Here is a 16,443-nt window from a genome sequence, read left to right as displayed (position 1 = left end):
TGCAGACTGCAATTAGGTTAAGCTGCTAGTGCACACACCGAGTCATCTAAACAGTCGGGTTGCCTTAGTTTAACCCCTTGCCGTATGATTTAATTTCCAACAACAGGGCCCAAACACGAGCACAGTGAGTCGTTTCGATACTCTGCTGAGCGTGTGTATCTTACTTAAGATCGTAGCAGTCTCGCATCATCACACGCCTGAAGCATGTATCCATTTCACATCGATAGACGACGAGTGAGGTTTGATTTTGTACGTTCTGGCACAGTCTAATCGCACGAGTGTGGTTCGATGTTATACGTGAAGGGGTTAAAGACAAGCGGGAAGCTATCAATTTTTTTTCATCGGCCAACACTGAATCGGTGTAATGTGCGCTTATCCGTACCTCTTTGTACTGATTAAGAAACCGAGCAAACTATCGACCGATAAATAGTTTACAGCCTGCGGGTGCTCTAAATGTCACCATAAAGTTACGTATCTTCACAGTATGTCAGTGGTCTTTAGTACTAGATAACGTCTTCAAATCTGGCATCTCTGCTACTGCCACATTTCATTCTGCCCAGAGGTGCCAAATATTAATTTTAACCAAATACTTCATAATTTTATGAACGCACATTAACGACAATCGTTTTTGATTAACGAACAGCATCAAAAGAATATATCATAAATTATATTACATTTCCCCGAATCAGTGATTATCAAAAAATGGCCAGGATGTGAAAATAAAATATATTTTCATTTAATTGATATACCTTTCATGCAGTCCTTTTTCTTCAGCTGAATTTCGTTTATATTTTTTTATTTCGTCAATCAAATGTAGACTACATACATATGTTATTACAATGTTTTCTTATAGACTAATTGTCATTTCAACGGTACATGATTTTAATTTGCTCTCTATTCATTGTGATGTCAATTTTATCGCAATGGGAACGAAAAAATTAAGTTGGCATCTCTGGGGTAAACTCAAACACGATTGACAGACAAACATTGGAGTAAATAGTTGATTTGCTGTTACACCATTTGATAAGTGCAGTTTATACAAGTAAAATTCGTTATAATTCGGGGAAATTACTCATCACAACAGTAGAAATCGACAATGGCTCTTCGTGCACAGTTTGAGAATAATGACGATATAGGGGTATTCAGCAAACTAACAAATTCATACTGCCTTGTTGCAATAGGAGGATCGGAAGCATTCTACAGGTAAGCAAGCATGTTAATATGTTGTAATAAGTTGTGATAAGAAAAGTTTGTGGGTTTTTGTTGAATTTTGAATAATGAGACTATCGATATGAAGTAATTTTCTTGAATAGAATTAAAATATTTCCCGGCATTCGAATAAAACAATATTGGCTGAAAGAGGTTAGGTTCATTCACATGTTCCTTTCGTTGTTTTGACACACATATAGCAATTTTCCCATGGTAAGTTTGTGTTTGTTTATATCTGTATGAGAATTCCATGAGACAGCATCATGTATTTCAAACTAAACATCTAAAAAACGATTTAGCTGAAACAATTGATTATTCAAAGATGAAGACGACGTTCGCGTTTGCTCTGCTCGCAAGCTTGTGTAATTTGAATAGATTATCAATGGACATAGCCGGATGTTGAACACTGTCTCATTAATTTCAGTGTTTTCGAGTCAGAACTGGCCGACACTATCCCGGTTGTACACGCCAGCATTGCCGGATGCAGAATCATTGGCAGATTGTCAGTTGCAAATAAGAATGGCCTCATCGTACCGGGTAGCACCACAGACGTCGAATTGCAACACTTGCGTAATTCACTACCGGATTCAGTCAAAATTCAGCGCGTAGAAGAACGTCTATCCGCTCTGGGCAATGTAATCGCTTGTAACGACTATGTTGCCCTAGTCCATCCAGATATTGACAGAGAAACTGAGGAGATTGTGGGTGATGTGCTCGGAGTAGAGGTCTATCGACAAACTGTGGCCAATAATGTGCTTGTTGGAGCATATTCCGTGCTGAGTAATCAGGGTGGGTTGATCCATCCGAAAACTCCCACATCGGAGCTAGATGAGCTGGCATCGTTACTTCAAATCCCACTGGTGGTTCGTATGAATAATTGACCTCTTTTAAAATGAATTAGTTGATCAACTTTTTCTCCATAGGCTGGGACAGTGAATCGTGGTTCAGAAGTTCTTGCGGCAGGCGTTGTCGTTAACGATTGGTGTGCTTTCTGTGGGATGACTACAACTTCAACCGAATTATCGGTGGTTGAAAGTGTCTTCAAACTCAACGAAGCGCAACCGGCGGGTGTAACGAACAACTTGCGAGCGTCACTTATTGAAGCGTACGTATAATCTGTTTGAGATTTTTTTCACCCATGAACTCAAAATCAATTTCAAATGTTTTCAGAATGTCGTAATTTTAAATAAAAAGTTAATTCAAAATCGAGGACGAGAATGGAAAATCTACATTAATGTTACAAAACCCCAAAAAACAAATGATAAACTACAAGCATATTTAGTATTCGCATTATATACGAATTTCGTAATAATAATAAATGAATGTAAAATACGCTGTTTTACTAGAAATATTTGGGAACTGTCAACGCAAACTGATCAGACGTGTTTTCATTAGCTTAAAAGCTTTAACCCTTTCACTACAGCAGTGTGTTCCACCGCAGTACTTCCGCTGAACGGAGCACTGCGCCGAAAAGTATGCATTTCACGCTGGTGTGATCGATGTGCAGTATCACCCTGATGTCTAGAGACGACATACAGAAAACACAGGTCGTCGCGCGGATGTCGCCACGTCTATGGCTCGTAGCGAAAGAGTTAAACGTGTTGAGAGACTTGCAGTTCCATGTTCCGAGTTTCCAATCTCTAGTCCGTGTTCTTTGCGTAGGTCTAGTCCGATTGTCCTGTCTCGAATTTCTTTGTAAATTTATTCTTACCCCCGTTTTATTCTTACGGATGGCTTGAAGGACCTGAGCCAACCCCCTGTCTCGCCGGAGGACCGTCGTGCACAGCTCTTTTTAGAGTCCCCGCTGGCACGAAGACAGTGATCAGCCGCCCCTGACATGGGGATCAGACGCTGATTTGAGCCGCACCTCCATGGTGAACAGACGCTCGGATAGGCCCCCTTCCCTGTCAGCATACGACCAAGATCCCACCGGGGTTGGTTACCCAATCTTCACTATGGTTATTCGTATCCCAGCCGGCTCCACGGGGAGGTAGGGATAGGAGTTACTGGACAGGAAGCTGAGGACCACGAGTGGGGTGTATTTTATGCCTGCAGGTACGCGACGTATCGATGGTACGCTTAGTCCAGTCATTTACCAAACAACTCCTCTAAACTAGAGATGGGCAAAGCGGCTTAGAACCGTGCGTTCAATGAAAAAAGCGCGGTTCTAAGCCGCTTCCTTTGAGCGGCTCGACGGCTCTTTTCAAGAACTGGTTCATTCGGAAGGTAAAGAACAGAACGTAAAAAAATAATAAGGTTTAAAACAATAAACCCTCATAATTTGTAAGAGTAGATATTTCTTAATTAAAGTATCCGTTTTAATATTTTCTTTTAGATTGTCAGTTATTATATATTTATACATCCGGTTGTTCGACCATAACTTATACTGAATATTTGATGCAGTCAGCATTGTTGAGGTTACTATGCCGTGGAAATAAATAGCCGAAACTAGTTAAACTGATCAAGAAACAATGAATTTATTTAATGAGTAAAGATATATAAAACACGTCTTCGTCGCTACGTTTTCTCGAATGTTCGGATTAGCTATAGTAATGTTAGTGACCGCTCAAGTACTCGCGTTCGGCTATAGAGCCGAGGGGTGCAGCAATAGTTGCTGCTGGTTTATCCGAGTCCCATCATAACCGAGAGTTTACGCCCCTTAACTAGACCAAGTGGTTTTGTAAGCAGATCAGTCACCATGTCTTCGGTGGGACAATAGACCAACTTTATCGTGTTATCAGTATAAAGCTCCTTTATGTAGCACTCCCCGGTTTCGATGTGCTTCGAACGGCGGGTGGTTCTTTCCGATTTCACGAATTTAATGCAGCTTTGATTGTCTTCCATAATTGCGATAGGTGTTGTTGATGTTTCACCGAGATCCTCCAGCAATTTGTGCAACTATACTGCTTCTTGGCTGGCTTGGCGTTTTCGCGGTTTTTGCTTCGCAAAGACCAAAACGCTCGATAACCCGATCGATGTATCCTCCTAGAGAAACGCTATACTTGCCATCGATTCGCTGCATTTTTAGTCCTAAGAAATAGTTAAGATTCCCAAGGTCTGTCATATCGAACTCTTTGTTCAGTGATCTGTACACAGCGTCAATGTTATTTTCGTTCTCACTGCCAACCAAAATGTCATCCACATAAATTAGTAAATAGATGCAACTTCTGTTGACGTTCTTCGTATAGAGGCACGGATCCACTCTACTTTGCAGAAAGTTCATGGCAATCAACGCTGAATGTAGTCGATGATTCCAGCATCGCGCCGACTGTTTCAACCCGTATATGCTCCTCCTGAGTCTGCACACCAGATGTTTATTTATTTAGTACATCATCTTCGACTACGTCGCACAGACTGACTTAAAACTAACTATACTAAATCTGTAACCCTAGCACTAAACACGTTTCTTGTCAACAGAAAATCAAATTCATTACAAACAACATTAAAGGAACGCAAACAAAAATCAAAACTACTGTTGTAACCGAAATTTGTTCTGTGGTAAGGAATTGCTAATAATAGAGAGTTTCGAAAATGTTAGCTTCGAATCAATAGTAACACCGAGATCGCATATTGAATTGATACGCTCTAAGGCAACTGATTCCATGTTGTACTGATGGACTAAAACGTTACTGCAACGGGAGAAGGATATCACTTTGCATTTTTTGCAGTTAACTCGCATTCCGTTGTCGCCACACCAGACAAGCAAACGATTTATGTCGTTTTGCAGAGCAGCACAGTCATCTGGCGAAACTATGACACGAAATAGTTTTAAGTCATCGGCAAACGAAAGATTGGATGAGGAGAGTAACAGGCAAAGATCATTGATGAAGATAATAAAAATGAGAGGGCCGAGACCACTGCCTTGGGGTACGCCAGAAGGAATGTCGAAAGTTCTGGAACGCACAGAATTGACCATAACGTATGCGTTACGATTTGACAGGTACGAATAGAGCCAATCCGTTATCCACGAGGGAAATCCAGTGTGATCCATTTTATCAACGATCTGCTTATGCGGTACTGTGTCAAAAGCCTTCGCGAAATCTATATAAATTGAATCAACCTGCTGCTTCGATTCCAATTCAAGTGACAACGCTGATACATAAAGGGTGTGTCACATCAAATTGCAGCACAGTTTTATCGCTCGTCATATGTGACGTTGCACCGGAATCCAAGTACCACCGGTTAGCCTCACACGATGACGCAGCCAACAAACACATTTCCAACTCCCCCGAAACTTCAGCAGCCAGATTCACTTTAGCACTTGCGTCCTTTGATTTTGCTTCCTGCCGCTCTTTGACTAATTTTGGGCAGTTGCGTTTAAAATTGCCCTCTTGCTCGCAGTGATGACACTCATTGTTCTTTTTCTTTGGTTTGAATTCTGCCGACTTTGATTTTCCACCACGGTGAGTACTTGCAGCATTCATTATTTTAAGCGCATTTTCTTTTTCGATTTCATTTTGTCCACATTCTTGGCGACGATGTCACTCGTCGCGTAATTTACTCTTGACATAATCCACTGCTAGTTCTCTTTCCTCACGATTTTTGATCACGGTCATTAAACAGCCATATGACGCCGGAAGGCTCGATAAAATCAGCGCCATGAACATTCGATCTTTCAGCCCTTCATTCATCACTTCTAACCGGTTGTGTAACATCGGTCATCTCGTTCAGATGGTCCAATAGATTTCCTTCCTCCGACAATCTCATCGAACACAACATTCGCAGAACATGAAGCGTAGTGGATAGCGACGTTTCCTCGTGGATTTTGATTAGAGACTCCCACATAGCCTTCGCTGTCGGTTTCCGGATGATGTGAACCAACTGGTCGTCCTTCACCGCCAAGCCGATTATAGCCCGGGATTTCCCGTCATTCACGAGCCAGGCCGCCTGCTCTACTGCTACTTCCGGTTTCTCCGACGACACTATGCTGGACAATCCTTCTTTTGTCAGCAAAAGCTCCATTTTGAATTTCCATATCGCGAATTTTTTTGTCGTTCAACTTATTCAATTTTACTTTCGCCTCTACCATTTTGCTTTCCGCATTCGCGACGCGATTTCAAAATGCAAAGTTTCACCAAAAAATTTCTCCTCTAAATTCACAACTTTCAACTACTTCCGCGCTATTCTGGGCCCATAACCTGTTGAGGTTACTATGCCGTGGAAATAAATAGCCGAAACTAGTTAAACTGATCAAGAAACAATGAATTTATTTAATGAGTAAAGAAATATAAAACAGGTCTTTGTCGCTACGTTTTCTCGAATGTTAGGATTAGCTATAGTAATGTTTGTGACCGCTCAAGTACTCGCGTTCGGCTATAGAGCCGAAGGGTGCAGCAATAGTTGCATTACTCAATAGGCATTGGTAAACCGCAGCCTAACATTTGGGCAATTAGTCGCCCATAATGCCCAAAATTTTGGCCACTCCTGTTATAGATGGATAGTTTATGATTTCTATATTGATAAAACATAGTTTTCATGCTGAAATATATTTTTTTTGAGTCTGCACCTCATTTTCGTCCTATATCGCGTTATTCGCGATTTTACCAGATTATCCGAAATAGTCGGGGTTCTACTGTAATTCATAACATGCATCGACTCACATCGCGAGCTAACGCCCGAATTGTAGGCAAATATTGCTCGTTTCGTTGTGGAGGAAAACGAGTGGCTAGTAAAATCGAAATAACATTCCCATATCCGCTTTGCAAATATACATGCAAGTCGGGGGTATTTTTTGGTGTTGAGTACTTTTGTACTCGCTTGTCGTTGTGCAGATCGGAATATGTTTCCTTAAAACGAACTTTTAAACTGAGAAGCCTGGGAAAATCGTCATTTCAGATACTAGAGGTGAATGAACTTTCGTGGTTCGAGAACTACGTAAACATGAGATGTGCAATAATTTCAGAGGGAAATGTAAAATACAATGATCGTTTGACAATTCTTCCGTAAACATATTTTGGTAGTCCTAGGCATCCTATCAAATTTATTTGTAACGAAGAACATAATCTATCACACAAATTTCGATGCATTCTAAAAGAATATTCGAAGTGGTAAACAAGTGGATTGCATAATATAATTGCGTAGTTCAACGTCGAAAATATGCGGTCGTGTCCTAGATACAACCCCTTACAATTTTTTTTTACTATATCCACTGTTCATGATTTAAGCAAAAAAAAATTGCTGGATCCTGTCTAATAGTATACAACATATATCGTTAATGAATCGTTACATGCCTCATTTGCAATTTCGTAGAGTGAAATCAACGACACAATCCTACGTCAAAAACATGTAAAATTGCCTTTAGTGAGAGGTGTAAAGTATTCGACTGAGTGACTAACAGTGACCGGGACTTTTCTTTTTTTTTTTTTGTTTAACTCTAGACAGGGATAAATCAACGTCGTATGCTGAGGTTTAGACTTAATATGAAAATATGGATCTGTATTTGAAAGCTACGATAAAGTTACAACGAAATTAAGTATCTGGACCACCAAAAAAACCTACCAAATAGTTAATTATAAAATTTCGTTCCTTCCCAAGATAATATCGGAAGTGATAAATGAATTGAATGTAATAAGATAGTAGTTCTACGTTAACAATGGGGTCCTACTTGGATACCACGCTCCTCATTTTTTCAGATAGGTGTCGCGGGCAACAAAAACAAAGGTAGAGTCCACGACCAAAACCGTCGTGTTAACGTAGAATTACGAAATTCGCACTGAATTGGATATGTGGTGGGGTGGCGTTGTCGACAGCAACCACAGCGGAACGCAGCTCTCACCGATGAAAAATGTCTTCTTCACATTCAGCTTGTAATGCGCTGCATTGTGAGTTTGGTCAGGGCGAGCATAATGATCCCCGATAATCGTTCGATTAATCGATTAATCGAATACTTCGTACAGAAATCGATTATTAATCGAACGAATACTGCACAACCAATAATCGAAGCGAACGAACAATTTACGTCGATTAATCGATTCAAACCCAGAGCAAAAAAACCGTACGGCCGCTGCAGTTTTATCCTGAAAATCAATCATTATCTTTGACGCTCTCCTAAACTCCTAAAACAAGTTCAATGCCGTCGATTCGAAATGAGCTTCGTTTACGAGTTTAGGGGAACGTTAAAGGTAATAATTGATTTTCAGGCGGAATGAACACTATTTTGATTCCAAACGTCTTTCTAACAAATGAGAAATATTAGTCTAACTAATTATTTCTCTCAGTGTGACGATTAATCGTATCGAATAACAAACTGCTGAAAAGTATTCGATTAGTGGATGAACGATTAATTTCAAAAATCGGGGATCACTAGGCGAGCACAATATTTATAGTGTTTTCACTGTCATCCAACGACATATAACCAATCATGACTTTGATAAACTTTCGAGCATATTTATGGATGTGATGTCAATAATTCGTTTTCAAAGCAATTTTTGAGCTATGGAAAAAAGTTTTTGGATCAATAAGTAACAAACATAAACTGTTTGTCCTTCGGAAGAGATTGTTATACCACTCCGTTCGATCAACAAAGAGATATTTTAGCTCAAATCGCTGCACCCCAAACGTAGCGCTCTCGTTTTCGATATTTTATACACCCAGGTTTTTTACGAGGTTTTTTTGCGCGTTTTTTGACGTAGGACTACGTCTTTCATTTCTATACCGGGGTGTAAAATCAAAGTTTCGAAAACGAAAGCGTTACGCTGGAGACCGAGATTTTGAGCGTTAATAGCTCCTAAACAACTGAACGAAATGGTATGATAAACACTTCATTCGAAAGATGAAATGTCTACGCGTTCTACACTTGTTACTTTTTGATCCAAAAACTTGTTTCAATAGTCTTAAAATTGCTTTCAAAACAGGCTATTGAAATCACCAATCGGTATATAAGCGAGCGCCGCTCGGAAATCCACTCAGTTCTAATTGAACAGCGATTGGAGCATGTTGTCGCTGTTGTGGTGAGGCTCTTCATTTATCATGAAAGCGCGGATGAACGGTGTCACCAAGAGCCTGTTTGTGCACCTTAGGCCAGAAAGGAATCCATCATGAGGAGAGTGATGCCACAAACGGTTTCCCGGGAAGATCTCGAAGCAGTCGCTACACACACACATACACGCACGGAATTCTTTCCGTTTGGATGCCATTCAGCATCGAGAAAGATCCGGAAAATAATCGGCCAGTTCCTCTGGAAATTTAAAAATACATTCATGTGAAAGAGTTTATTTGAATGTTTTCTATCCATGTAACACTGTGACCAAATATGTTTCAATAAAGTGCTATTAACAGATGGTTATCGAGTTAGCATTAACCACTGGTGGGCTTCCAGTATCGAGGAAAATTTGGAAATATCTAATCGTTGCTGGAAAATAATACGCCAGTTCCCCTTGAAATTGAAAATTACATTCAAGCGAAAGAGTTTATTTTAATGTTTTCTATCCATAAAATATCCATATAATACATTTGGGTTTGTGATTTGTCAATCAAGTGCAGTTAGCAGGAAAGCTTCTGAAGATTATTCTTCAGAACAAGGTTTTTCGTATCCTATATTGGATGCATAAAACCTTGTGCCTCCAACGTAACGCTCTCGTTTTCGAAGTCCCCCAAATATTCATTCATTCAGAATGGATTTAGATTCAACTTCAAACAAATGAACTCTAAATCAACTATAGTCCTACGTCACCCTTGCGGTTATACCATAGATATAACCCACTTCCTGTTTTTTTGCGAGGTTTTTTACGCGGATTTTTCAATAAAAGCGGTTTTTTTACGCGGATTTTTCAATTAACGCGGTTTTTTACGTGGTTTTTTTTACGCGATACCCGCGTAAAAAAAGACCAGTGCAATATCACACCTCCCCCCCAGCTCACATTTTTCTCTCATGTTCCCACAGGGCAAATTATGGTAACTAGTGCTTGTAACGGAGCTCGTTAATGTCTTTCCCTGTCTACTTAACTCTGGACGGTCTAACAGTGGTACTGCACGTGCATCGGCAGAAGAGTATACAAATTACTAGGGAGTCTTCTAGCAACAGCAGATGACCTCATTCGTGAGGAAAACCGAACTATAGCTACCAGTAACCAACGAAATTGCAGGAAAAAACTACGGGTTTTCGGAAGCGAGCAGCACTCAACTTTTTACTTTCGTTCTACGTAAAGATAATCCCAATTGAGACCTATCATTAGGTGACATGGTTTTTTTACGTGGATTCTTCAATTAACGCGGTTTTTTGTACGCGGATTTTCGAATTAAAGCGGTTTTTTTACGCGGATTTTCCAATTAACGCGTTTTTTTTTACGAGGTACGTATCCCCCGGGTAAAAAAACCTGGTTGTACTTACATTCCAGTACAGATGTGATGTGGGGCAAAAATACAGAAACACTCTCCACAGACAGCATGAAAATCGACGCGGTACCTCCACTGAACAAAAATGCACCACTGTGGGCGATACCTATCTTCCATTGTATCAGGCAAAACAGCCGTGTCTGACATCAGCAATAAGAAAATAAGAAAGACTGCTGTCTGCTAGCAGGAGCGAGACTGTGACTTGATTAATGATGATCATCATGGTTTGAATTATAAATGGTTTAAAATTTCACGGTTCATTCGAAATGAGGTCAAAAGGTCATTTGGAAAACCTCACTGCCGTCTGGTCGTTAGCTGTGTGACTGATGAATCATGAATTGCGAATAGCAATACATTATATTGAAAAACGGGCGGAGCTTACTTTGCAATACTTTCTGTATCCACATTGTCCGTAAAACAAACCCTGCATTCGATATTTCTATTTCGTAGGAACTTGTCCTGTTTTATGATTTGGCACCATTACTGTAAGGAAATAGTCCGACTTCAAGAAAAGGAGGATAATTTCGGATTTCGAATAAACACAGCAATATGTACTGAGAAAGCAAAAAAAAAAGGTTTGATTTATGACTACACTACAAATAATTTTATTTGCGATCGTATTTATAAAATAATAGCAGTGACATCGGTATGACTGTTCGCGATTGCTTTCTTCTTACTCACTTTCATCTAGTATCTAGTTTAGTACACTACGTATTGCTAGTAAAACGTATGAACTAAAAGTTTACTTTTTATTTTTGTTACACATAAATGATTCAATTCTGCAGACGCTCTATTGCGTTTTCGATTGTAACTTCTCCGAACAGTATATTGCAATTTTAAGCGCTAGCATATACCCACTGGTAGAACAAAATGGCATTCTTGAGTTACGAATAAATCGCAATGTTTGCTTCTGTACAGCTGTTGCATGTTATTGTAAAAATATTGAGTGAGATGATGTTGTTCTAAGCATTATATTCATTAATCGATATATAAAAAAACACATACTCATGGAAGAAACTGGTTTAGTCTATCGTTTCACGTTTTTGGCACTTTTTTGAAGGTTGTTAGGTGTAAAAAACGACACTTGTACTCTACTATTGTATAAAAGAATCTAAAACGTTTTTCGAACACTGAATATATTGCTTTGATGGGTTACGTCTATTTTGTTCTAAAATCCACAGACGAATAATATAAACATTATTTTGCATCAAACCATTGAACACAAAGCTTGTTAGCAGACAATAATTAGTTTGTTCATGTTTCGGCGTTCTAATTGAACTAGTTATTCTACGTCGTACACTGTCGGTAACGATCCGCATCGCTTTGGATCTTGTTGAGATGTGTGTTGATCTGGTCAGATAGTCCATGAATCTGCACCTCGAGCGAGTCGAGATCCTTTTGATTTGATTCGTACGTTTTGTAGAGCTCTGGAATAAAGGTCAGAGAATTGGATATATTATTCTATAGGCTGTAAACTGTTGGTAGTTACCTTGTAGCTTCTTGAGCTGGTTAGTGGTTTCGACTGTGATTTTGGACGCACGGTTCAACAGGTTCTGGGCTCGCTCACGGGCGCTCTCCGAAGCATTCGATCTGGCCGAGAGAGTTACGTTGGCTGTTTTATAGTTATCTTTCAACTGGAATTAAATTTAATTTTATCGATACGTAAGGGAGTGAAGTTTGTTGATAGATCACCTGTGTAGCCAAATCATGAGCGTTGTTGGCCGACTCTTTTACCGCTTCCGCTTGCTTTATGATCTCCTCCGCATCTTGTTCGTTCTGAACGTTGCTAACGTGCAGTCGGTTGAGTCGCGTCTTCAACTCGTCCACTTTGCTAGCCGTGATATTTGCCCGATTAGACGCATCATCAGTTTCTTTGTCGATCTGCATAGTAAGTAGACAATAATCTCATAAGTGATCTGTTCCACTGCAAATGGCGATTTCTTTCATAAATTTCTTTTTTGTATTTTTTTATTTGGCTTAAATTTTGCTGACGCATTCTTTATAATCAAAAAAGAAAAATTTGCAATTTCTCAAAGTAATTTTTCCCAAAAGAGTAGATAGTTTCCGACTGCAATGCTTAAATTAATTAAGTAATGTGATTGATTTTCATGATATAAGGTTGTGTATAAAAATATACATTATAACAAATCTTTTATTTTTTTTTATTTTTCGAGGAGAATATTCTCAGAAAATAATCTTTTGATGTTTGAATTGTTTTGGATGTTGCAGCGTATAACAAATATTACTTATTGCAAAGTAAATTGGAAAACGCGAAGCCTAATCACACATAGCATTCTCGCAGAAGAATAATTTTCCTTATGAGCCGGCGATGATAGCCCAGCTTGATTTTTTCCTACATGACTCGGCTCGATTTGTTGATTGCAAATTTAAATCTCAGATCCACAGCGTGTGAAATATTCGCTCGCGTCTACAGCTCGAGGGGAAACGAAGATGACACAAAATTAGGAGAATCATAAAGGCAATTCATTCCCACTAGACACTCGCCGGCAACGATGTTGCCTCGATGTCTACCAAACGGGAAATGAAAATTTATCTCTTTTTTTCTTTTTTTTTACATTATAATATAATACTACATTTCAAGTGTGTTTTTACTCATAATATAATACTACATTTCAAGTGATCAACCTAGGGACACAGCAAATACGTTGTACGCTAGCGACAACGTATTTGCTGTGTCAGGGTGGAGTTAACGTCGCAAATATTCTCTTTGCGTTATCTCCTTCGTTGTTTTTATTCTCGCTGCTGCATAAGTTGCCCGTTATTGACAGCACGGTTAGGTAAGCACACAAATGTATGGGAAAATGGGAGTGCTTCTAGATTTCATCAATGTAAAGACTTTTCACACCAGAGGATTGTATTGCATAGCATACCAAACAAACTTTAGAGAATTTCCGATTCGATTGGTAAGCAAGTCATCAGAATTCGTTCGCAGCAAAATTAGTTATTACCGTTAACTTTATTTCATAAAAACGTGACCTGTTTTCTGATTTGGCACGCGTAATGAAATACGTAGTCCTACGTCAAAAATGACGGAAAGAAATACTAGTTTATAAAATAATAAAATCAGGAATAAAAAGCAATCAATGCAATCAATTCACACATTGATTGCATTGATTGACATACAGAAACGTACCTAATAGTTGTTTCAAGTACCCATATTGGTATATAAAACAGTTCTGATGCAGCAAAAACACAAGCAAGTGATTAACTAGTAACAAGCAAGTGTTAACCCCTTAAACGGAAATTACGAGTGAAGCTCGTAATAAACTTTCCTGAACAAACTGACAATGACGAGCTGAACTCACCAGAAATTATTTAGATTTGATGATTTTTATGAGAGCAGTATCTGTAAATCATATTGCTTTGATATACTAGGGTGCATGCTTCTAGAAAAATTCAAAAATTAAATCGTTTGCCAGAGGGTTAATCAAGTGAGAAGCAAGAGATAATTCAGGAGAGAAAAATGTAGTACAAAATGAACACGTTTTACATGGATTGTTTTTTTCGAAAAAGGGTTCAAAAAATTGCCGAAATCTCACTAACAGTAACATTGGCAATCAGTGGGACTAGGATTTGCAGTAGAAAACCAGTTTAGTAAAAAATTTAAAAATTGCAATTCGTTTCTTCTGCGGTAGGCCAAGAGGTAGAAGTTTGTATGAACGATCCGAGTCAGGAAGCAATTGAAGCGACATCAGCAATTTCAATATAGTCAACGAATTCCAACACTAATGTTCCCAGTCATGAGACATTATTAGAAGCAACGTCAGCAACATCAATTGAGACAACGGATTCTAGCGTTCCTGAATACATCTAAATAGTTAATATTGATATTTATACTCGCCAATAGATAAGACAAAAATTAGTTCTGCTAATTACATCATGAAGAAATATCACGAGATAGTCAACAGCATTAGCAAACACGCCTTCGCTCTAAAAACGGAAGTTAAATTTGATGAAAATAAAACCAGCGAATTGTTTGAAATAATTGATTAGTTCGAAAAAAAGTTTACAAGAGAAGGGACAAGCAATTCCTACTCTTGACTGTATTACCTAGGTTATGGACAGCCGAGAAAATAAAAACAACATTTAATACAACTTTATACACGACAACGGAAGCGAAAAGATTACTGAATTAAAGCGGCGTTCCTTCTACTTTTGGTCCGAGGGTAGCCAGTAGACTGAGTGAAAATATCGAGCACGCGGGGATTTTAGAGGCGAATGAACTGCAAAGTTTAAAGCCTCTTAAAAACAAAGAAGAAGAAGAAGAGCACGCGGTTATGCAATTTTACAAGAATAATGAAACCAGTCGGGCAATGCCTGATCAGCGTGATTGTGTTAGGAAGGACGGAAAACGCCAAACTGTTCAAAAAAAAATGACTATAACATTACGAGAAGCCTACAACCGATTCGATGAATTGAACACTGAAATACAAATCGGATTTTCATCCTTTCAACTCTGCCCAAAAAACTAGAAGTGGGTTTAATCTGTGAAATAATCACAAGGTGGGCGTAGGACTACCATTAGCTTAGCAATCAATATGTAACAAGCGTATTACTCTTAGACATTTTTTCTTTCGAATAAAGTTATTATCATACCACTTACTTTAGCCGAAAAGAATTATAAACGTCAAAGGAGGAATCTATTCCTTCTCGGAGATACCCTGCGCAAATTATACCCCCTCTCCAACCCCCGACATTTGGAATCATCGGTCGACAGCGGCATTCATGAGCATTCGATGATAGAACTGCAGCTTCCACCAAATAATGTCGCTCCGTTCAGTCCGGCGACAGAAAAGAAATGGGATTGGGAGGGAAGAGCAAAATGCTTGGCGAGCTAGCGAGATCATTCTCATATTACTTCGTAATCACAACTAAATGGATTTTTTTTCTTTTTATTCTTATTAAATTAAAGACTTTAAACGTTTGCAGTTCATTCGTCAGTCCTGATAAGGGCCCTTTGGGACAATTCAATCCAAACCCCTTCTCCGCCTGCCTTGACAAAGACACTTCATTGTCGTTCGACGCTCCTCAGCGAACCGTGTCCGCTGTTTTCAAAGCAATTTCTAAGCTATTGGATCAAGTTTTCGGGTCAACAATTAATGAACATATAACTCTTAGGCATTTCATCTTTCGAATAAAGTAATTACAATACCTAGTTTAGCTGGAAAATAATTATTAACGCTCAAAAGAGGAATCGAAAATACGCAGCACAAATAGTACTCCCGGAAGAGAAGAACGTTGTGTTTAGACGAACGAACAAGACCATCTTCTCGTCACTTTGCAATCACAACTAAATGGATTCCCGAGCGGGCGCCAGCTAATCTACATATTTGTGTAATTTCAATGGTCTGTTGTCAAATTAATTTTTAAGCCATTAGAACAAGTTTTCGGGTGAATAATTAACAAGTATATAACGCTAGATATTTTATCTTTCGAATTAAGTGGTTCTCATACCATTTCGTTCAGCCGGCAAAGATGTATTAACGCTCAAAATCTTGTTGTTTCGGCGTAACGCTCTTGTTTTAAAAACTTTGAACTTACACCCCAGTATAGAAATGATTGACACAGTCCTACGTCCAAAACTGTAAACTCTCAACTAACTCGGGAACTCATTACTATCCATTACAGCCTCATGAACAATATTCGAAAGCGATTACTATTCAAGGAACACAAAAATACAATTTATCTATTCCAGTTTCCGTAGATAAAATGGAAGTTAGGCAATTTTCAAATTGTAATGATAGTAAAAAAATTGTAGACATTATGAAACAATAAGAAATCTGTAATGAAATGCGACGTCAAAAAAAATATATATAAATACAATAAATTAAAAAAAAAATTTCTCGAATAAACTCGAAATACATCCGAAAACGACCGAAA

At 38.8% G+C, this 16,443-nt stretch overlaps 2 protein-coding genes across 7 annotated transcripts in view; one reads left to right on the top strand and one right to left on the bottom strand.

The window, feature by feature from the left end:
* Positions 1-957: 957 nt before the first annotated feature.
* On the top strand, positions 958-2,585 carry LOC129777752 (eukaryotic translation initiation factor 6). The gene is made up of 4 exons (XM_055784213.1): positions 958-1,203; positions 1,634-2,072; positions 2,133-2,314; positions 2,380-2,585. Exons 1-4 carry the CDS (start codon positions 1,097-1,099, stop codon positions 2,387-2,389), a joined length of 738 nt encoding a protein of 245 aa, XP_055640188.1. The 5' UTR covers positions 958-1,096; the 3' UTR covers positions 2,390-2,585.
* An 8,533-nt stretch (positions 2,586-11,118) lies between these two features.
* LOC129776782 (laminin subunit beta-1) overlaps positions 11,119-16,443 on the bottom strand; it is a 52,914-nt gene continuing 47,589 nt past the window's right edge. For all 6 annotated transcript variants that reach the window (XM_055782624.1, XM_055782621.1, XM_055782627.1 and 3 more), the window contains exons 16-18: positions 12,235-12,423; positions 12,032-12,176; positions 11,119-11,969 (exon numbers count right to left, since the gene is read on the bottom strand). In XM_055782624.1, the coding sequence (XP_055638599.1) occupies positions 11,830-11,969; positions 12,032-12,176; positions 12,235-12,423 (474 nt within the window). In that variant the 3' untranslated portion in view covers positions 11,119-11,829. The remainder of the gene's footprint in view (positions 11,970-12,031; positions 12,177-12,234; positions 12,424-16,443) is intronic.

The sequence above is a fragment of the Toxorhynchites rutilus genome, chromosome 3, assembly GCF_029784135.1.
Source record: "Toxorhynchites rutilus septentrionalis strain SRP chromosome 3, ASM2978413v1, whole genome shotgun sequence".
Taxonomy (NCBI): Eukaryota; Metazoa; Arthropoda; class Insecta; order Diptera; family Culicidae; genus Toxorhynchites; species Toxorhynchites rutilus.
The sequence above is the reverse complement of the archived record's forward strand: the minus strand, read 5'-3'. Positions and strand labels throughout refer to the sequence as shown.

Coding starts and splice junctions, on each gene's coding strand:
- LOC129777752 (XM_055784213.1), top strand. CDS start 1,097: ATGGCTCTTCGTGCACAGTTTGAGAATAATGACGATATAGGGGTATTC. Junction 1,204..1,633: donor GGATCGGAAGCATTCTACAG/GTAAGCAAGCAT, acceptor CATTAATTTCAG/TGTTTTCGAGTCAGAACTGG. Junction 2,073..2,132: donor TACTTCAAATCCCACTGGTG/GTTCGTATGAAT, acceptor TTTTCTCCATAG/GCTGGGACAGTGAATCGTGG.